The sequence below is a fragment of the Sminthopsis crassicaudata genome, chromosome 1, assembly GCF_048593235.1.
Source record: "Sminthopsis crassicaudata isolate SCR6 chromosome 1, ASM4859323v1, whole genome shotgun sequence".
NCBI lineage: Eukaryota > Metazoa > Chordata > Mammalia > Dasyuromorphia > Dasyuridae > Sminthopsis > Sminthopsis crassicaudata.
In genome coordinates, this window is record NC_133617.1 from 608,372,806 (window position 1) to 608,396,208 (window position 23,403).

Below are 23,403 nucleotides of genomic sequence, written 5' to 3' on the forward strand. Positions count from 1 at the left end.
TGGATTAAGCACTGAATCTGGGGTTTGCAAGACCTGAATTTAAATCTAGGCTCTGAAGCTTCTTAGCTATATGACCCTGGGTAAATCACTTAACCTCTATTTGCCTCAGTTACCTCAATTGTAAAATGAGAAAAACAACAACACATACCTCACAGGGTTGTGCTGATGACCAATTAAGATAACAAGTATAAAGGATTTAGTACCCATCTGGCACATAGTAGGTGCTATGTAAACACATCTTCCCTGCCTTTCCCTTCATTGGAGCAGGTGTTCTCCAGTGAAACAGAATGCAATTTCACCATATTTTCTCTGCTAGATTCTAATTTATATTCATATGTAAGTTCTTTTAATATTTCAAGGGTAACAAAAATTGTAGTAGAAAGTAATAAGATTACAAAGTCAAGTTACAAAGTACTTTGCATACATGAACAAATTTGATACAATGTGTAAGCATTAAAGATATTCTCACTTTAAAGATGAATTTAAGGCTCAGAAGGCTAAATTACTTGTCCATAGTCACCAGATAGAATTTGAACTCTGATCTCCAAATTCAATGTTCTTTCTACTATACTATAATGCCACCCTGAGCTATTTATCATTATCCCACATAATTTTCATTTGTCCCTACTTGACCAGAGGATAGTGACACAGTAGAAAGCCTACTGGTTATATAGGGCATAAAGGGTCAATTCATAAGAAGTCACTGCTTTTGTGACTTGGTTGATATCCAGTTATTGTAACCACAGCAAACACACCCTGCAGACAAAATGTACTTCCACATGGTAAGGGAAAAAAAAAAAAGCTGTCTACTATGTTTACCTAAATTGAAGCTATGTTCTTGCTGAGACTTCTTTCCATGCTATGACTAACAGACTCCTCTTATTGTCTGTTAAATGGTCTAAGAATGTTTTATTTTATTCTAATCACGAGCGTGATATAAACAAACTGGACTAACTTATGGCCAGGCTACAACATACTTTCTTATTTCATTCATAGCAAGAATGATAAAAAGGACATGTCAGTTTCTCTAAAAGTGTCAGTCATTGGTCATTGGACAAAGATTAACAATTAAAGTTCATAAAAGTTTAACATTATGAAGTTTGTGATCTAAAAACTGTCATCCTTTTTTTCCCCTTTTTACCAGTCGGGTAACATGCAAGGCACCACATGCTAAGGCTAAGCACAAAGGATAGAAAGTAAGAAAGGTAAAAGAAAGATTGTTCATTGCTTTCAAGAAGTTCTCAGTCTAATGAATAGGACAACACACAACAACTATAAAAATAATGGAAAAATCAGTAGAGAAAAGGCACTAGAATTTTTTTAACTTGACAATTATTGTTCTTTATTTTTTTTAAATATTTTAAATTTGCCAGATATATGCAAGGGTAATTTTATAACATTGACAATTGCCAAACCTTTTATTCTAATTTTTCCCCTCCTCCCCCCCTCCCCAGATGGCAGGTTGACCAATACATGTTAAAAATGCTAAAGTATAAATTAAATACAATATATGTATGCATGTCCAAACAGGTGTTTTGCTGTACAAAAAGAATCAGACTTTGAAACAGTGTACAATTAACCTGTGAAGGAAATCCAAAATGCAGGCAGACAAAATTAGAGGGATTGGGAATTCTATGTAGTGGTTCACAGTCATCTCCCAGAGTTCTTTTGCTGGGTGTAGCTGGTTCAGTTCATTACTACTCTATTGGAACTGATTTGGTTCATCTCACCATTGAAAATGGCTACATCCATCAGAATTGATCATCATATAGTATTAAAAGGCATTAGAATTTAGGGAAATCCTTAAGAAAGGCTTACTGCAAAAGGTAGGATTGTGGCAGGTATTCACAGGTGGTTAAAGAATCCAGGAAGCATAGATGAAGAGGAAAAGTAGATAAAGAAGAGGGTATCTGGATCTAGAAGTGGATGTCTAGATCTAGAAGTTTTTAGAGATGAGTGTTCAGAACAAGAAATATCTGTAAATGTGTGTCTGGATCTAGAGACAATCTAGAGATTGGGGGACAATCAAAGAAAAATGTCCAGAGATTGAATGTCATATGAAAATCACAGTATAAGGAAGCCAATGTTACTGGATGGTAGAGTACATGAAAAGAGAATAAAGCATAAGAGAAGACTTGAAAAATGATGGTTGGAAAGTAGGTTATGACGAATTTTGAACATCAAACAGGAGATTTTACATTTGATCCTGAAGGTAATATGAAACTGCTGGGGTTTGTTGAGTAAGCTTATTGAATGAATGAAATCCTGTCTTTAATGTTTACCAACTCTGTAACCATAGACTAATCATTTAACCTTTCTGATACTCAATTTTTTCTTTAAAATGAGAATATATTTATGCTTACACATTTAATCAAATTTGTTCATGTATGCAAAGCATCCTCCTCCTCTTACAACTTTTGTTAGTCTTGAATTACTTTAAAAAACCAGAAGAACTATCTATCCATGGTACTAATCCTCTCTGATATTCATTTCAGAAAGATCATCTTGATAAGTGAGTAAAGGATGAAATGGAATGTATTGGGGAAAGGATTGTGTCAGGCAGATCAAACAGCAACCTCCTGCAATAGTCTAGGCATGAGGAAATAAGAGACTGCACTTAAGTAATAGCAGAATTAGAAAGAGAGAAGGGGTCATAGATAAGAGATATTATGAAGGCAGAATTAATAATACTTGACAAAACATTGGATACGCCTAGTATGGTACCTAGATGACTGAGGAGTAGGATAGTACCTTTTCTAGTAGTAGGGAATTTGGGAAGAAGAGAGAGTTGAGGGGGAAAGATTAGGTCAGTTCTGCACATGCTGAATTTGGGATGTTTATAGAACATCTATTTCAAGGTATCCAGAAAACAATTGAAGATGCATACCTGGAGGTAAGCAGCAAAATCAGGAGAATCATCAGGAGGGATATATTGAATACTCAACAGTTAATGAGGTCACTAAGAGCCACTTAACCATACACAGAAAAGGCAAAGGGGATTAACTTGATCTGACAGATCTAAAAGCTGTTTGTATTTATTTGTAGTTTACTGTGGTCAGAAAAATGGCTAATAACTTGTGGGGAGATTTGTATCCTCTCCTCTCATAATGATTTACAATATTACTGAAATTTACTCTTAAACATCCATCTAGGTACAAAAATTTGCAAAACAGCAGAGAAATGCAAATGAAGACAACTTTGAGATACCACTACACACCAGTCTAAGATGATAGGAAATGATAATGACCAATGTTGGAGGGTATGAGGGAAAACTGGGAACAGAAGGGTGAATGTTGAAAAATTACCCATGTATATGTTTTGTAAATAAAAAGCTTTAATTTTAAAAAATTAAAGAAGAAAATAGAGATTTTTTAAAAAAAGGATATAAGAAAAAAAATTGTAATGGTCTTTTCCATCAAATATTTTACATTTTGAATATGAAGACAGAATTCTAATTCAAAACCTTCAGGATATTATCTGAAAGTAACATTCAAACAAATGCAGATGAATATAGTGCAAACTGAATATGTGCACAGCTATTTGTTTGGGTATAGTTTCCATAAGCTTCATAAGGAAGAATAATGGACACATCATTGTGCAAAGTACCTACCACATAAGTGCCTAATAAGCTGTTGCTGAGTGATCAACAATCAATTGATACAAAGTTGTTTTAATTTGCATTTCTCTTATCTTTATATCATTGAGGTTGGCCTGAATTTCTTCTTTTGAAGGCTGGCTATGTTTATTCTTTGTTTTTATTTTTATTATTATTATTATTTTTCCCAAGTTAAAGATAAAAACATTTCTATGATTATATGTGTACATTCATTTTTTTTAACATGTTTCCATATAATACATGTATTATGTTGGGAGAGAAAAATCAGAACAAAAGAGAAAGAAACCACACATGCAAAAAAAACGGTGAAAATAGTTTATTTTGATCTATATTCAATCTCTATGGTTCTTTCTTGATGACGATGATGTTTTCTATCTAAAGTTTATCAGGACTGCCTTGGATCACTGAGCCACTAAGAAGCAGCAAATCTCTCACAACTGATCATCACTCAATCCTGTTGTCGCTGTGTGCAATGTTTTCTGGGTTCTGCTTGCATCATTCAGAGTCAGTTCATGTAAACCTTTCCAGGCCTTTTAAAAATCAGCCTGTTAATCATTTTTATAGAATAATATTTCATTACTTTTATATAACATAACTTATTCAGCTATTCTTCCATTGATGGGCATCTATTTAATTTCCAATTCTTTGCCACAAAGCTACATAAGAGCTGCTATAAACATTTTTGTACATCTGAGTCATTTTCCCTCTTTTATGATCTCTTTGGGACTCAGATCCAATAGTGGCACTGCTGGACCAATACAGTTTAATAGCCCCTTTGGATGCTCTTCACAATGATTGGGTAAGTTCACAACTCCACCAACAATGCATTAGTATCCCAGTTTTCCCAGATCCCTTCCCACATTTACCCTATCATCTTAGCCAATCTGAGGTGTGAGGTAATACTTCAGAGTTTTTAATTTGCATTGCTCCAAAAGTAATTTGGAACATTTTTTCATGACTACAAATGGTTTTAATTTCTTCATCTAAAAATTGTTCATATCTTTTGACCATTTATCAATTGGGGGATGGCTTATTTTCTTATAAATTGGAGTCAATTCTCTAAATATTTTAGAAATGAAACCTTTATGAGAAATATTAGCTCTAAAAAAACAAAAAAACACAAAACTTTCCCCAGTTTTCTGCTTCTCTTCTAATCTTGGCTGCATTGGTTTTGTTTGTGCAAAACCTTTTTAATTTAATGTAATCAAAATTATCCATTTTGCATCTCATAATGTTCTCTACTTATTTGACTATAAATTCCTCCCTCATCCAAAAATAGTAAACTATCCCTTGCTCTAGTATCACCTAATTTGCTTATAGTATCCCTTCACACCTAAAACATATACTTTTTTTGACCTTACTTTGCTATAGGGTATTTTCTGAGTTTCTGACATATTATTTTCCAGTTTCCCCAGCAATTTTTGTCAAATAGTGAGCTCTTATTCCAGAAGCTAGAGTCTTTAGGTTTATCGAACAAAAGATTACTATTTTCACTTATTATTTTGTCATGTGTATCTAACCTATTCCACTGATTTACCACTCTATTTCTTAGCCAGTGCCAGATGTTTCTGATGGAGATATTTTATAATAGAATTTTAAGTTTGATATTGCTAGGCCATTGTCTTTTGTGTTTTTTTTCTTAATAATTCCTTTGATATTCTTAACCTTTACCTTTTTCAGATGAATTCTGTTACTTTTTTTTTAGCTCTATAAAATAATTTTTTGGCAGTTTGATTATTATGGCAGTGAATAAGTTGACTAATTTAGGTAGAATTACCATTTTTATCATATTAACAATGCGCTTGAGGAATTAATATTTTTCCAACTGTTTAGATCTGATTTTATTTATGTGAAATAAACTGTGCTAATATAATTCCTGGGTTTATTTTGGCAGATAGACACCCAATTCTTTTAATCTGTCTACAATTATTTTAAAAGGAATAACTCTTTCTATCTCTTGCTGCTGGGCTTTATAAGTAACATAGAGAAACTGTGTTTATTCTATAATCATTTATTATCTCATGGAATTCTTCCTACATATTTATATCAATTCTGTTTATCTCCTAAATCTAAAACTTTTGTCTGAAATATCTGATGCTAAGAAGTTTTTTGGATCTTGTTAGTCAACAAGTCTTTACTATTTTATTATGTACATACAAGATAAGAAATGATAAATAAAAGGTAATTTCAGAAGGACAGCATATATAGGAGTGCAAAAGTCTACTATGAAATGCCTCTTACCCTTTGATCCAGAATTGCTGCTATTGGGCTTATATCTCAAAGAAATACTGAGGAGGGGAAAGGGACCTGTATGTGCCAAAATGTTTGTGGCAGTTCTTTTCATAGTGGCTAGAAACTGGAAGATGAATGGATGTCCATCAATTGGAGAATGGTTGGGTAAATTATGGTATATGAAGGTTATGGCATATTATTGACCAGCAGGGGGAATATAAAGAGGCTTGGAGAGACTTACATTAACTGATGCTGAGTGAAATGAATAGAACCAGAAGATCGCTGTACACTTCAATGTGTTATGAAGATGTATTCTGATGGAAGTGGATGTCTTCAACAGAAAGAAGATCCAACTCACTTCCAGCTGATCAATGATGGACAGAAACAACTACACCCAAAGAAGGAACACTGGGAAGTGAATGTAAATTGTTAGCACTACTTTCTATCTACCCAGATTACTTACACCTTCGGAATCTAATACTTAACGTGCAACAAGAAAATGGGATTTACACACATATATTGTATCTAGGTTATATTGTAACACATGCAAAATGTATGGGATTGCCTGTCATCTAGGGGAGGGAGTAGAGGGAGGGAGGGGATAATTTGGAAAAATGAATACAAGAGATAATGTTATATAAAAAAAAATTACTCATGCATATATACTGTCAAAAAAAATTATTATAAAAAAATGCCTCTTACAACTTATATGATTTAAGCTGAGGCTTAAAGGACACAGTCTAGGCATGGAGGACAGCCAGTATAAGAAGGAACAAAATCAGGAAGTAGAGGATTCTTTAAGAAGAAAAGCAAGAATGATTATTCAGTCATAGAGAACATGACAGGGAATAAAGTGTTAAGAAGATGGAAAAGGTAATAAAGGACAAAAAATACAAGGGACTTTAAAAGAGAAACAGAGGGTTTTTGTTTAGTCCTTGGAGTTTGAAGTTTCTTGACTACAAGAGTGACATAGGTAAGATCACTTTGAGAGCTGAATATAAAATGGAGTATATTAGAAGAGATTCATCTTATTCTAATTATGTCAATTTTGTTTCTATATAAAAGTATTTTTATTTTATATAATCAAAACCATCAATTTTTTTCTTTTGGGATTTTCTCTATCCTTTTTTTCATTACACACTTATTCCCAAATCATATATCTGAAAGGTACATGCCTCCTTTCATTCTCCTTTAGTTGTTTTTTTTTTTTTATGATGTGATCTTTTATATTATATTAATAGAGCTCGATTTAAAATATAATATATAGTAGTACCTTCTTTCCCTAAGCAAATTAATCAAAGAAGCATCATTTAACTGAATCAAGTCAAGGCACTCTCAAAGTTTATCCTTGTTGAATATCCTTCTCCTGATACAGCTAGGTAAGGTAATTCTCTTTTTCTTAACTGCTGAATAATCTGTAAGTCTCTCATTTTGTTTCAATAGTAAACCTAAACTACCTAAGGACTGGCCTAAGTCTCAACCCAGAAGTAAAGAGTTGTAAGGGGTTGATCTAAATCTAATTACAAGTGAGTCAAATAGGGTTTTGAAGAAGAGAATATGGCAAACATGAAGAACAGAGACCAACTCATTAGATTAATATAGAAGAATACAAACTCCCCCCCCCCATCCCAATCCCTCCAAAACAACCAGAATTCATAGCTCTAATTCTATTGAATTAGTGAGTTTAATTTAAGAACCAGTTTAAGGGCAGGACTTAAATCAAACCAACAACTATATATGTTAAAGACTTACTTAAGGAAGCACAAAGTATAAAAAGCACATTTGCAAGATGTGAAATTCTAGGATTCAGAAATAAAACATGGCTCTGAAGGAATATTGCTACTTATTACCTCTGTAATGTTCACCAATTTTAGTGGAATAAAAGCTCCTAAATTACTGCTGAACTGACACAAATCCTATAACAGTAAGAACAACATTTCATTGTCTTTTTATGTTGGATTCAATATTTTCTGTTGAATATATCACCAAAGCAACAATCATACTGCAGGTTATACATATCACTTTATACTCCTAATTACTAACACCTGAGCATAGACTAAAACCATCCAGTAACAGCAATGAAAGAATCAGATAGTAACTTCTGCTACTTTCCTTCCTTTTCTTCAGATTAGTCAGACTATAGCTTCCTTAGATATCTGAGGATAAGAAGCAAAAGGAAGAGAATAGCAAAAGAAAAAGAAGGGATACAGATAGGAAGAGGAGAGAAAAATGAGATTGGGGGAAAAAAAAAAGAAAGAATGGAGATATGTTTGAATAGTTATTATATATGTTCTTATGATTTTATTTACTTTTTTCTATATCAATACATACAAGTCTTTCCAAATATCTTTGAAGCCTTTATATTTAGTATTAGTTTAGGTGGATTTTGAAAGCCCAGATACATAAAACTTAATCAGCACCTACTTGAGGGACAGCAGCTAAACCAAAGTCAGTTTCTAAGGATTAAGGACAAAGACATTTCCAGTCTTTATCAGTAATCACTCTAAACTGAATTTCCCTCAAATTTCTTTTTAAACACATGAAATGATTTGTTATGGAGCTTAATTATTCAGAAGATTATTTACTCAAAATGCTACTGCTTTCCAAGTGAAAAAAAATGGTATTTAAAAAGTAAAGAAAATAATAAAAACAGATCTTTTTACTGTTTAGATGGACCTTTTTATGAATTCCTGAGTTTTGGCATTATCTAGCTAAGTCACCTAAGTTATAGTGTTATTTTTCAAAAATTAAATCAACCATAATCAATCATTAAGTAAGTATAAAAACATATGGAAAAAATACATGCATATACAGCACATATTTGAATAAGTGAATACGTGTGTTTATATGTGTATATACACATACATATTCCACATTCAAAAATACACATATATTAACATTTATGTGTGAAAACGTGCATAAATACCTTCCAAAACAAGCTAGAGTCAATTCAACAAATAAATAAGCATACACTCTACAACACACTCTGTTGTACACTGGGACATATACAAATACATTAATCAGGAATCCTAATTAATGGGGTTCTAATTGTGTACAATTTATTGGATTTATCCAAAGACACAAGAAAACAGCTTCTCACAAAATTTCCAAGTTGGAAAAGACCTCAGATGTCAGTCATAGTCATATTTTAAGTAAGAATTTTTTCCTTAATGAATCTCTAATATGGAAAGCTCCTTATACCCAAGAGAGATCACTGTGTTTCTTTAAACCTCTAATTATGAAAAAGTTTTTCTTTATGTTGAACTGCAATTTTCCTCTCTGTAATTTCTACTCAATGCTCCTACTTCTGCCTTTTGTGACCCACAATAACACATCTAATCTCCATTTACAGATGACAGCTACTCAAATATCAGAAGACTAGTGCCACCCCTGACTCTTTATCTTTACTCCTACTCTACATATCCAACTTATGACCAAATCTTGTCATTTTTTTCTCCACATCTTTTATTTCTCCATATACATACACCATTGCCCTCAATCACACAATATCTCCCTCCCTTATTTGTGCCTTTGTACTTGCTGTCTCTGTTGTCTTAAATGCTTTCCTTCTCATATTGACTTCTTAAAATTCCTAGTTTCCTGAAAGACTGAACACAAATATCACTTGCAACAGGTCTTTCCCTATAGTCCCAGTCTCTCCTACTTACCAGTTCCTACAGTTTCTAATGTTATTTTCTATGTCATAAATGTCACTATCACCTGGGCGTTTCTGGCAAATTACATCCTTTTCCAGATATTAGTGTCCACTTAGGCACCCTTCCATTTAAATCTAAGATCCTACAGGTTTTCCTGTCTTGCCCCACACCTCTTATCCTTCAAGGATTCTCTTCTCCTTTACCATACTGGTCTCCCTGCTCTTTGTTGCCTATGTTTATATATATATATGTACACACATACATATACACATAAATCTCAATATAAGGGTTGAACTAGATAATTTGCAGTTTTGTCTAGTTCTAAAATTTATGCCAATGCTTTCTTTCTCACCACATACTATCTTATAATATATTTTTTAAATCAATGTAGTTGTGGGAATGCGTTCTTAATTACTAAGAGGGGCTATAGTAGCAACTTCTTAAAAAATTATTCATCATCTTAAAAATCAAAGCCTAACATACAAATAATTATCTGGCCTCCATGTTGTGAAAATCAAAACTTCTACTTAATAAATAGTATGTAAGAATTTTTAATATTGAAAAGTAAGTGCAAAATAACATGCAGAATTTCCATACACAGCAGGTAGTTAAAAGCAAGAAAAGAAATGACACAATTACTCTCCTTAAAAGAGATAGACAATAAAGAACTGTTATAAAGAATACTACAGATCTATGCATTAAAGACGTTGTGGCTACTAACAATTTAAACCTTCACTGTATTTGGCTAATTGGTACACAGGATTTTTAAGCTTTCAACAGATAAAACATTCCAATTCAGTTCTCCAGCAGTGTCATTTGTTCATGTGTTCCAAGCAAGAACAAAGAGGAAAAATACTGCTTTAATTGTTTAAGTACCAATGATAAAAGAGATGGATGAATACTTTAGGGGAAAGAGCTTTTGTTCCTTTTTTATTTTAATACAGGGAAATAATTCTCTATTTCAAATGCCAAAGGTTTCTTGATTTTGGTCTAAATGTAAAATCTTATTTTCTTTTTCTAACTTTAGTAGTTATCTTAATTTAAAAAAAATATATATATATTATATATATAGATAGATCCTTACGTATATGAATATACAAAATCTATTCATTTACTTTTAGGTATTAATTTTGTAGATAATTCATTCTACAGTTTGATGAGGAAAATGAGTGCATTTTTAATTAACACTGTAAAAATGTATGATAATGAGAAATATATGTTAAAATTTACTTCTATGAAGATAATTAAGAGGTGTATATTAATTATAAATACTATCTTTCAAAATAAAATTAAAAATCAAATGATGATGGTAGAAACATTGCTACCAGTTAAAGAATTTGTTAATCTTGATTTATGCAAGCTGATCAATGGTTTTAAAAAGAAATATTCATTCATAAAATGGGTCACTCAAAAAATATGTATATGCATGTTAATTATGCAATTATGTAATCAGTTCTCTAATAGAAAATATTCAAAGTTAAAAAAACTTTACTTAATGTTCTACACTATGAAAAAATAATAATTATTAACAGCAATAGAATTCATACCTCTCATCCTATTTGTTATTTAGCAAAACTGTTTTTTTTTAATTTTTAATCTATTTTTATTGAAGTCTCATCTATTCCTTATTTTGAAATTTTTTATATTGATCATAAACAATGATTAATCTTAAAATACCAAATGGTGACCTCAAAGTCTTAAAAAATAATTGTTTTGCCCTAAATTGTTCTTGTCCCAAGGAATTGTCCCTCCTTCCTGTACTGAGTTAAAGCCAAGGTTCTAAAGTTTCACTCACCTTTTTTTTTTCCCAATAGATAATGTATGGCATAAAAATCTATCAGACTTAAAATGATCATTTTGGTCCAAATTTTTACCCCAAATTTAACTTTCCAGTGAAAATTCCTTTTTCTTCCATTTGAACTATTTCATTTCTGAACACACACATATTTGTAGGCTGGAAAAAGTCTCAGGAATAACTTTTTTTTTTTTTAATATTTAGTAAAAGTTTTTAAAGGGGGGAAAAAAAAACACATGCTAAACTGCCACCATGGTAGGCTCTTCAAGGCTGCTATTCTTTGATGTAAAATGAAATACTACTTAGTGAATAAAACATAAAAAACTCCTGTCTCCCCTTCAAAGAGACATATCCTTTGACCCAGTGCTCCAGACTAAAGCCTTGACATTTTTGCACAAGAATGCTGCGTGAGGAAAGTCCAGACAAAACAGACACTTGAGATGCGAAGGGGTTGTATAAGCCCAATCGTGGCAGACACTCCCCCTTCCAATAATCTACTAGAGATACCGCTACCATACACCAAAAGAAAACTGACCCTTATTTAAAAAAAAAAAAAAAAATGCAAATCTAAGTCATTAAATTTAGTCTATAATCTTTTCCCATCACCTCTTTTAAAACTAATTATTCTATCTTGTATCCTTTTTAAAAAACTAATTATTAACTTTAAAATCTGTTATATTCAAAAACAAAAGTAACATAAGCATACTTAAGCAGGAAAAAAAAACAATTTTTCTATTGAAATCTTGTTAAAATCAGGCACTTTCATAAAAGCTATTCTAATCATAAGACAAGCATTTCTTTATTAGAATTATTAGTGGGAGAAAAACTTTTCTGATGGTAGATAATGCATTGCCTGCAGACATTCTTCTGAAAAGCAGTATTACTATCCAGCCAGTTGAGCTCACTACTTGTGTTACTTGCTTAATCTAATAGCAATTACTTATATTAAAAAAAAAAAAAAAAAAAAAGCAAGTAGTAAAAGTCTAAAGTCAGGCATTATTTTAATTAAAAAGGACCTACTTGCCATGAAACAAAGTACACTAATTAATAACAACAACTGGGAATGACATTTCATATCTATCTACCTACTAAAAACACTTTCAAAAGGGGTCAGACTGCTTAAAATAAATCTCATTGTTGAAGAGTATAATTGTTTATAAATGACATCTCCTTCCTTACTCCCAATTCTTTAAAAAACAAAATAAAACAATTTTATACTTAACAACAAAAAACATCAGACTGTTTTAAGTAAAACTTATGTGTTAAACTTGCATGTATAAAATTAGATCTACTCTCTACAGATGGATGTCCTTTAACAATTTAAATGTATGGTGCTTCTAAGCTTAAAACAATTACATAGGAAATTATAAGAAAATACAGTTAGAAACCTGTACATCCTATATAACCACTGGTATTTAGCAAGAATACCAGTAACATGAAGATTTTAAATTAAGTGATATGCTAAGAATAAATTAATGACAATATTTTGTTAACTCATTAAAAGCAAAATGGCAGCCTTCTAATAGTCTTTTCAGTAGTGTTAATAAATATACTTGTCTGATATCAGTGACAAGTAAATATAAAGCAAATATGACAGAGTGAAGCATTTTAAAATTTAATACTACTGAAAATCCTAAATACATATCACTGTGCCTCACTCTTCGACAATCTTAATTAAAAAAAAAAAACTACAAATATTTGTTTCACAGTCCAAGTTAATGTAAAAAATAGTAAGCAAGATCACCACACTTAAATATTCATTAAAGGTGCTAGAAGAAAGAATATGGAGAATGTAAGACATAAAACAGTTGTTACCATTTTAATGAAGTACAAGGGCAAAGAAAAGCACCCCTCTTCATATTCTGACTATTCCCTGCAACAAAAGCTAAGGATCACAAAAATAATAATTTATGTTTTCTTTAAAATCTATGAGTATTACCTATAGGTGTATGGGGTACAAAATAATTATAAAACTATGTTCCCAAGTAAGTTTTTTGAAGACTTTAAAATCTTTATAACAAAGACTTTGTATGCTTTTCTTGTTGAAGGCTTATGATCTGAAGAACAAAGTGGGGACGAATTACTAAAGGTTGTTTATGTACCTAAAGTGTGGGAACAGAAGTCTGGCAAAGAGGTCATTAATACAAGTGCATGTTTCCTGAGAACTGATGTTTTATGCATGCTAGGTACTTCTTTATGTTTTTTAAAAGCTGAAAATAAACCGTCATCAAATATCTCATACACAATAACTAAAAAAATTCCTTTCAAAAGAACTCTGCCTTTTGTTGAGAAGAGAAAATGCCATTCTATAAGCACCAGCCTTCTTCCTTTGAGGTAAGAGGAAAAAGAGTATTCTATCCTGCTAAGTTTTCTGCCTGATTTCCAGCTTCCTAGAGGAAGAGGAAAAATACCATTCCATTTCTTGCCTTTGGGGTAAAGTCAAGTTTCTTTATCCTGCTGCAAAAGGAGCTACCATTCCTCTCTTCTCTCTTTCACAGAAAAAGAAGAAAAGTCATCTTTATAAAGTATCCAACTGATCATAAAGACATATGAGATAAAAATCACAAAACTGTGTTGACTTGATCCCTTACAAATTTAGATAAGTTTAACTGGGTTCTCACTGTTACAATGCAATTATTTTACACTTCCCTAATTAACTCACTCTTCACTCACTACAGTGGCTCTTCCAAACCTTTTTATTCCTCCTCAAGCTCCTTCCTTTAACCTTTTAGCTAAGAACCTTGCTTAATATTTTACTAAAAATAGTAAGACCCTTAGCCAAGGGCTCTCTTTTTTTCTGTCCTCACCTCATATCATTCAGGTGCCTTTTGCCACTATCTCTTTTCCTGGTCTCACAGAAGAAGGTGGTTCTTCTCCTTGCCTATTTCAGTGTCTTGTCCAACAGTTTGCCCTTTCTATCATCTCTACTCGATATTCAATCTCTACCTTGTACTGATTGTTTCCCTACTCCCTAAAAACATTCCCAATGTCTCACTATCCTGAAAAAACAAAAAAACTCACTGCATCCATCTATCTCTGCTAGCTATCACTTCATATCTTCTCAATAGTCTTTTGTGGCTAAGCTCCCTGAGAAAGCTGTCTACAATTGATTTCCTCTATTTTATTCCTTTTCTCTCACTCTCTAACTTTATGCAGTACATATTCTGAATTCATATGTCAAATGAAACTGCTTGTCAAATTTAATGGCCTTTCTTCAATCCTCACACATCTTAACCTACTGGAAGCTTTAATATTGTCAACTATACTTCTTTTTCCACATTCTCTTCTCTCTAAGTTTTTGTGGAAAAACTCTCTTCTAAGTTCTCCTATCAGCTATTCTAACCATCCTTTCACATTTTCTCTGCTGGACCTTCAACCAGGTAAACCTGTTAACTATAGGTGTTCCACAAGCTCTACCCTGGGCCCTAGCCTGTTCTCCTTCAATTACTAGTTCAATTTGGTGATTTCATCAGCTCTCAGGAATTCAATTATCATCCTCTAAGCTAATGATTCTCAAATCTGATTAGAGCAGCAAGCCTGGAATAAGGAAGACCCATCTTCCTGAGTTCAAAATTGGCCTCAGACATTTACTACCTATGTAACTCTGAGAAAGTTATTTAATTTGCCTCAGTTTCCATATGTATACAAGAAGTAGAATTGCCTACTTTGAGAGACAATAGATTTCCCCTTCCATAGAAAGGATCCATAAAGGCTACACAATCACCTATCAAGAAGGAATTCTTTTCTCACATAATTTAGATTTGATAATTCTCAAGTTTTGAGATTCTGTGAATAATTTTATTATAGAGCCACAGTTCTGTTGTTATTGTTGTTGATCCTTCATTCTTGAAAAGGACCACAACATCAGAAAGATAATACCATGACATGCAACTGACTTGGATTTAAGTGAAAGTGAGCTGTGCAAAGTCACCTGCCTCATTTTCTCTTCCAGAGTTATCTGGATCCAGTGGCCAGATATAGCTCAAGATGATTAGACAAGGACTAGGTAGGCCTTGGCTTTTTTAAGCTAGGGTTGACTGAGGTAACATTAATTTAGTGATTAAAACTAGGTAAGAACTGAGGCAAGGAATAGACTCTTCAACCTAATTTTAAAAAAAAATCCAATTACCATTTCTGATCTAAACAGAAACATTTGCTATTTAGAATTTAAAAAGCTTGTAAGGAATATGTAGTCCAAGGGTTTTTATTAGCACTTTGCATGTGAATTTGTCTTTGTTTTTATAAAAAAATTTTTTTTAATAATTACTTCAATATAATAGATTTCCTTTGTAAGTATATATAAATATATATATATATATATATATATATATATATATATATATATCTTACTTTGTGCATTCAAAAACATTTTTTCTAGAATTCAATATTGCCAATGGGGTACATGGCAGAAAGAAAAAAGTTAAGAATTCCTAACCTAGTACAATGTCATCACTTCACAGATGGGAAAGTTATATCAATAACATAAAATATTTCTATTTATTAACCTGATTAAATATAAAAGTAAAAACCAAACAGAAGCAAGAAAAATTCAAATTAATTTTAAGTCATATTTCAGGAAATAAAAAAGTTTGATAGATCTACATGCAAGAAACGAGAACAGTTGTAAAATAATGACTTCAACAAAGCATTAAAAATAATTATAACACAAAACAGGCCACTGAATAGCAGGATAAAAAATTTTAAATCCTTTTATGCACCTTAGAAAGCAGATAAAACATATGGTATACAATATGTATTCAATAAATGTTTGCTGACTTCAATCTAATTTATTTAGTGACATTTGTGAAATGAGAGAAATAGTATCATCCCAAAGTTTATAAACTATATGTAGTAAATTCAAGCTACATGCCCAGGGACACAGAAATATTATGAACCAAAGCACAACTGGTATTAACCTTTATAGGACATGAATTATGTGTGATTCTAAGGCCAAGTCAAAAGCTATGTCTGAGTACTAAAAGGTCACTGCTTTTATATAAAATTAACATGAGATTATAATCTATATAAAATTTAAAATGCCACATTTTAATTTATATACACATATTATATCTGTATGCATATCATTTTAATTCATCAGTTTTAAATTTCTCTAAACTAATAAAGTCAAGTACATAAAGTTTGACTTTTGGATATAATATGCCAAGTAAAAGATCCTAAATATTCATTATTTAAATATACATTTGTTATACTTTGGGAAACTATTAAATTCTGAATGTAAACTTCTAGCATTCTGCTTTAAATATTTTAGGTATCTTTTCCTGCTCAAAGGTGAGTAATATATGGCTAAAAAACAAACAGAAAGGGAATAATCAAGTAATACATTCGTGTATTCCATAACAGTAATTCAAAAATACAATGAAAAACAGGTTTATGCTATGACACATTTTCACCAGAAGTCTTGGAAGCTTTACAAAAATTATGCCATTGTAGAATATAAGCATAAATATCAGGTTGCATCTAAAGTAACAGACCACACATTGAAAAATTTTATAAGAGACTGATGCCAAAATTCTAATCTGCTACTGATTAACAGAAGAATGTTGTGCATTTGTTTCTAGTTGTAATCTAACCTTCATGCATATGCAGAAATGAGGTATGTATACAGAAACGATATGGTTCTTTAAACTATTTCTTTTTAAAAAAGGAAAACTTAATACATTTGATATTTTAAGTATTGGCAAATATATTGCAATTCCATTAAATGGATATATAAACTAGGGAATTAAAAAATAGTACATTTATAAAACAAAAACAAAATCAATTACTCACTGCAACTTGACCACAATATAACCACTAAGATCTAGGCCTTTCACAACTCATATGTGTTGCTTAATATATGTGTTTGTGACTGCATATGGTACTTTAATACACAGATTATTCTTCTTGTGGTTTACTAATGTTTCTGTTTAAAGCATACTACAAATCTGGAAGTTAAAATTTATATTTCTTTTCTTAAGAAGCACAGAATGCCAGGCTGAATGCTTATTATGCAGAACTAACCTGAAGGCAAATCATAATAGTATGTTGTTAAAAACAAAACAAAACAAAAAAAAAAAAAAAAAAAAACTTACCAATTTTTCATCAACTCTGATGAGTTGCGTGTCTTGAGCTTGGTCCTTTGCCAGCCTCCATGTGGAAGTGCTCAGGTGACCTGCAGTGTAAGACTTGAAGTTAAAAATGATTCATGCAATGAGAAAATAGAGGCAGACAAATCTTACATAAACAAGTTACTTTAACAATATCCGTCTTGTAAAAAAAAAAAAAAAAAATGAAAGAGGAGAGATGAGGGCACAAAAATCCTTTTTCTCCCAATTAGTTCTGTCTGCTGAGTTTTTGGCAGGCTCCCACTTAACAGTTCACAACAGGCTGAACTTTATGTCAGTCTACAGGCTCTATGTCACATAGAGACTGCCAGTGGCAAGGACTGTACTGCTCTATGTGAATGTACAGTAGCTAGTCTGTCAAGAAAAGACAGAAAATAAAAAGCTGAAGCAACTATTCTGGAACTCTGACCCCTAAATGATGGCATCAGAAGGAAAAAATCTTAACAGAGTAAAGTACAACTATATAGTTTTATAATGGGATATTAAAACCAAAAAACTTTCATTAGAATTAAAATACAAGATAGTACAACAAGGTACAACCTTCACAATTATTTTAAAAGAACTAACAACTATTTTAGTTCAAAAGTTTAGTTGTTAAAGATTCAGAAATGGAATTGAAACAAGAATGTGCAGTCTTCAAATAAGAACCATTTTAATATAACTTCTAACCCTAAACAAATGATACACTTATCAAATGTAAAATGGATCATTATCAACTGTTTCCAATAAATGAAGGGAAATTTTTCAGTATTTAAAAAAAAAAAAAATCTAGCTCCTTTACATTGTATTCTTCACAAAAAATTCTTAAAACTAAGATTTCCTATTTCAACAATACTTTATACTTTCTATTAGTGAACTGCCATGGATATTTGACTTAGTGACAGTTAATTTCTAATACTATTTTCCAGTAACAATCTTAGTAACTTCCTTCTCTTATTTATGCAACGTAAAGCTTGTTTATTTATAATTGTGGTTTCCTTCACTAAACTGGAAGCTCTTTTTATATGTCTCATTTTTACTATATTAGGTGCTACTATAGCACCTATTTAGGTGTTTAATCAATGTTTATGGATTGACTAGAATATTACTAATTTATATTTCCCTAAATTAGTTACAAATTTCTTTCAGAAAATAAAATTACCATTTAACATGTCAAATGAAAAACAAATTTACACCAGAAAACATTATATATGTGTATGTAAATATAAATTTGCATATGTATATATGCACACATACAAACATAACTATTTTTAATATTATAAGAGATATTAGGTAGTATTGCACTGTGTAAAATTCAATAAATATATTTGAATTCAAATTTGGAAATTTGAATTTTCAATAAATATATGATCTGCCTAAAGGAAATTCATGTTACAAAAATATAAATTCAGATATGATTACTGATAACGCAAAACTGTTTCACTTACAATGTACAAAAATTTGAAGGTGATTCTATCTCAAATTAGGTTCATATAGTTTATTACCTATGATTCATTATAAGTATCCAATATTAAAATTATCACATTAGAGAAGTTATAAACTAGGCCTCCATTTTCTTAATATGTATATTTGAAGGAGACAAATACTATGCCCTACTTTGTAGTATCTTCTATTTCTAAAGTCTAATGTAGGAAAAAGACATCATTTTGGAAATTTTACTGCTTAAGAATGTACACAATATAGATTTTAAGGATATACAATTTAAAGATTAATATATACTACATCTTGCATTAAACTAATTTTAAAATAATGTCTGTAACGTAAGTAAAGATGTCAGAATACTAAAATATAATTTGTTCATGGGAACATAGCCCTCCAAATTTGGTAGTAGGGATTTATCAATCAGAGAACTTTAGCATTGGAAGCAATTTCAGCACCATCTAAGTATGTGACACATTCACTAACAGAAAAAAGAATCATTTTTACAACAAAGCCAGGAACTGGGCACTCAAACTTTACTGAAGATCTCCATTGAGAGAGAACCAAATAGCATATTTCTATTTCAGAGAGACTCTAGCAATTGCAAATTTATTCTAAGTTTTCCTCTTTGCAATTACCCTTAGTTCTATCCTCTGGTATCAAGTAAAGATTAATCCCTCTTCCATTAGAGAGAGACTTAAAATATATATATATTAAGGCTGAATAAAAACCACAGAATATGAAATGTAAGAGCTGTAAGGTAATAAGGAAGGAAACAATAAAAAAAAAAAAAAAAAAAAACCAAGAAAAGGTATTTTTAAGCAAATATACAGACTAGGCTAAGGGCTGGAATTAGGGTTTCAGGGCCCAACAAAGAAGAAGCTTCTACCAAGGCAAGCTGTCCATAGCATTAACCTAGGGCATTGAGGTAGTAGTCAGTATGTGTCAAGAAATGGAACTAAATCCCAGGTATTTTTAACTATAATGCCAGCTCTTTTTATCCATTTTGCTATCTCTCAACTAAGTAGAAAAACTAGTAAAATTGGTTTAATGGCAAATCTGTATTTATAAAAGGGAGAAAGCAATTCTTGTTAAGGGACAGTAAAGATTCAAAATTCAGAAGAGAAAAAAATAATAGTTTAATTTTTAAAAGATTCAATTAAAAATTGAAATCGACTAACATAAATGATAAAACAGAGTAGATCAAAAATGTATACTCTTTGGAACTATTTAATATAGTCATTCCGGATTCCACAGATGGTAAATTAGATTTAAATCATTAGGAAGACACAATTTCAATGAAGTCTTAAAAAGTATGTTGGGGTTTGCTTGTTTGTTTTTTGGCAAAACAGTCAATGTATTTATTCATTTAATTCCATGTTCTACTTTTGAAATTCTATTTTCTATAAAGATAGATTTAGCTTATATTATTTCTTAGCAATATTAGGAAACTGAATCTTGAGTTATTTAAAAAGCTGTATCCTTTTTAGATCTAGTTCTATTTTTCCATAATTAGATATTTTTAAAAGCAGTAGCAATTGAGTATTTCCAGTCAGCACGAACTCATTCATTAGCATTAGCATTCATTCATTCGTTAGCTTGGCCAACGGATTCACCAAAATAGGAATTTGCCCACTGGCAACTTATTTGTTACTTGGAAATCTTAAAAGAACTCCTTAAAGGCACTGATAGGTTGTAACCAAACCAAGGCTGCACAGTTTCGATGTGGGAGAGGCAAGACATGTTGTTTAAGCTATCTATGGGACATTCAATTCAACATGCAATGGAAATTTGGAGATTCAAGAATGGATGCTAGGAGAGAGGTTAAGACTAGATAAATAGATGGGAAAATCATAAGAGATGCTAAGTGAATCCATGGGAACTGCTGATATTTCCAAGTGAAATATTATACAGAGAGGATAGGAGAGCCCAGGCAATAGTATTAAAAGACACCCACAGACAGGATATATGGCTTGGATAAAGATCCAGTAAAGGAAAAGAGGTCAGACAGGAAAAGAAGAACTAGAAATAAGCAATTTATTGAAAATCTAGAGAAATAAGAGTATTTTGAAAAAGAGGGCAATCAACAATGCCAAAGTCTTCAGGAGATCAAAGGGGATGAGGATGGAAAACATGCCATTACATTTGACAATTCAGATCATTAGCAATTTTGAAGAAAGTAGTTTTAATTGAATAATAAGGCTGGAAATGAGACTGCAAGAGAATTAAGAGAGTGAGAAGAAAAAAAGAAATAAGGATTTTATTCTGGAAGACTTTAACCACAAGAATGGAGATATAAAGGAAGCTAGGTAGTAAAATAGATCAAATAAAGGTTTTCTAAGTATGAGGGAGACATGGGAATGTTTTTAAGAACCAGTATATCTGGAAGGATGAAAATTAGTGAAAGAGTGGAGACGATAAAGGGGACCATCTGTCAAAGATGGGATGGAAACGACACCACTTTGTAACTGTAAAAGATTGTTCCTTGGCAAGGAGAAAGGCTACCTCTTCAAGTGAGACTATATGACATTGATTTGCAACAAATCCCTATTTTTCCTTTCTTCCTCATCCCTTCCAGTGCTGTGTAGAGACTCAGATTCCAGACTACAGAAGTTTGATGAGGTAGCACAAACTAGCCAGTGCTACAGCAACCCTTCAGGAACCAAAACTGTCTGAGAGTCATGATATCTCATCAGTACTACAGAAAAACCCTATAGCATCAGTGCTGCAAAGTTATGAATTGTCAGCACTGGGCCAGAGATTTAAGAACAGAGGGAATATGCCTATTTTATTACATCTTCAAAAGGCTTTTTATTTATATATCTTTAAAGTGACAGGTTCTGCTCAAAGTGAGGCCCCTGATGACCATCCATGTAAAATCATGATTTTCAATTTGAAAGGGACTTTAGAACTTTATCTGGTGTCAGAATCTTCTCTGAAACTTCATGTCAGATTGGGGATAGGTTTGCCATTCTTCAATCTGTGCTTAAATGTTTCCACTGCCAAGCTGCTTTGTGAAGTAATGATCATTTTATTTCTTTTTTTTTTTTGAAAAGCTATAATTATTATAAAGTTCCTCCTTATGTTGAACCAAAAATCTGTTCCCCATATGACTTTAAGCAAAGTAATGTTGTGACTGAATTTTACATCAGATAACTAGACTCAGCCACTATTTTCTTGCAGGAACTCAAATTCAAAAATCTTTGCCTGGGTTCCATTTATTTTAAAAGTCAGTTAGGCAGATAAGGGTTTATTAATTTATTTAAAAGGATTAGGAGGGAGTCAGAGAGGATTTGTCACTGAAAAGAAACTGGTTTAAAAAGCAGAAAAGAAAATATAAGAAATCTTTTATCAAGAAATTTTCGTGATAGAGTTCTTCACAAATCAGTGTATCGCTCTCTTAAAATTTCAAGGAATTTTCAAATAAGTTCATACGGAAATCTCCAAGTTTTATATATTACATATATATATATATATGTAAAAATTACTGATCATGAGTGATCAGAAAAGTGGCATTTAAAATGTTAGCATAGATAAGAGAGTAAAGTAAAGCATTTGAGAAACATTTCCTGCTGTGCTCCAAAGATCTGAGCTATTGATTTTGACCCAGAAGTCACTAAAGCCTGTGGCCTAAAAACATTGCTGGCATTTTGCTAAACCAAAAAAGGTAAGTAAGGAGAGAGGGAGAGGGAGAGAGGAAGAGGGAAAGGGAGAAGGATGAAGACAGGGCCCTTACATTATAAGGGAAAAACACTGGAAACAGAACAGAAAACATCACATCAAATAAAAACTTAAATCAAAATCTGGAATACACAATGTGGTTCTAATTGCTACCTCCTCAAGAAAATTGCAAGTGAGCTACAGAAAGCCCAGAAAAGAGCAGCTGAAATTTCCATGAATGGAAAGTTACCATATGAAGAAACCTAAAAAAAAAAAAAAAAAAAAAAAAAAACAAAAACCTTAGACTATACTCAAAAAAATGAAGGTTGAGAGGACAAGTGTGATCAATTCCTGAAATTCTGAAGATATGTTCTCATGAAATACTGAAGTTCTACTTCTACTTCTTCTTATTCTTCTCCCCCCCCCCCCAGGCTGGGGTTAAGTGACTTGCCCAGGGTCACACAGCTAGGAAGTGTTAAGTGTCTGAGACCAAATTTGAACTCGGGTCCTCTTGAATTCAAGGCTGGTGCTCTATCCACTGCGCCACCTAGCTGCCCCATTTCTACTTCTTAATGTATAAAAAAAAAAAAAAGATTCAATACAAAAACCCCAGAGGGAATGGGGATGAGACACCAGAATAGGACAACTCTCCCAGGAAGTACTGTATAGCACTCTACTAAGCCTGTGAAAACATAGCATTCAGCTATCATTTCTGTCCACCTGAAATTCACTTGAGAATAGAAACCTAGAGCAGTGAAACATGAATTGTCAAGCATGGGAGGAGGTGGAGCCATCTGGACATCTGGGCACCAAGAAAACATCTTTGGAGGAGAAGGAATAAGAAAGAACAATGGGAGAAACTGGCGGGGGGGTAGGGGGGGGTGAGGGGGTGTGTGTGGG

The 23,403-nt window shown here is 32.1% G+C and overlaps 1 protein-coding gene across 1 annotated transcript in view; it reads right to left on the minus strand.

Moving 5' to 3' along the window:
* Positions 1-23,403, minus strand: part of NDUFS4 (NADH:ubiquinone oxidoreductase subunit S4) — a 124,896-nt gene that overhangs the window by 61,789 nt on the left and 39,704 nt on the right. The window contains exon 3 of the mRNA XM_074282536.1: positions 17,392-17,461. Within this exon, the coding sequence (XP_074138637.1) occupies positions 17,392-17,461 (70 nt within the window). The remainder of the gene's footprint in view (positions 1-17,391; positions 17,462-23,403) is intronic.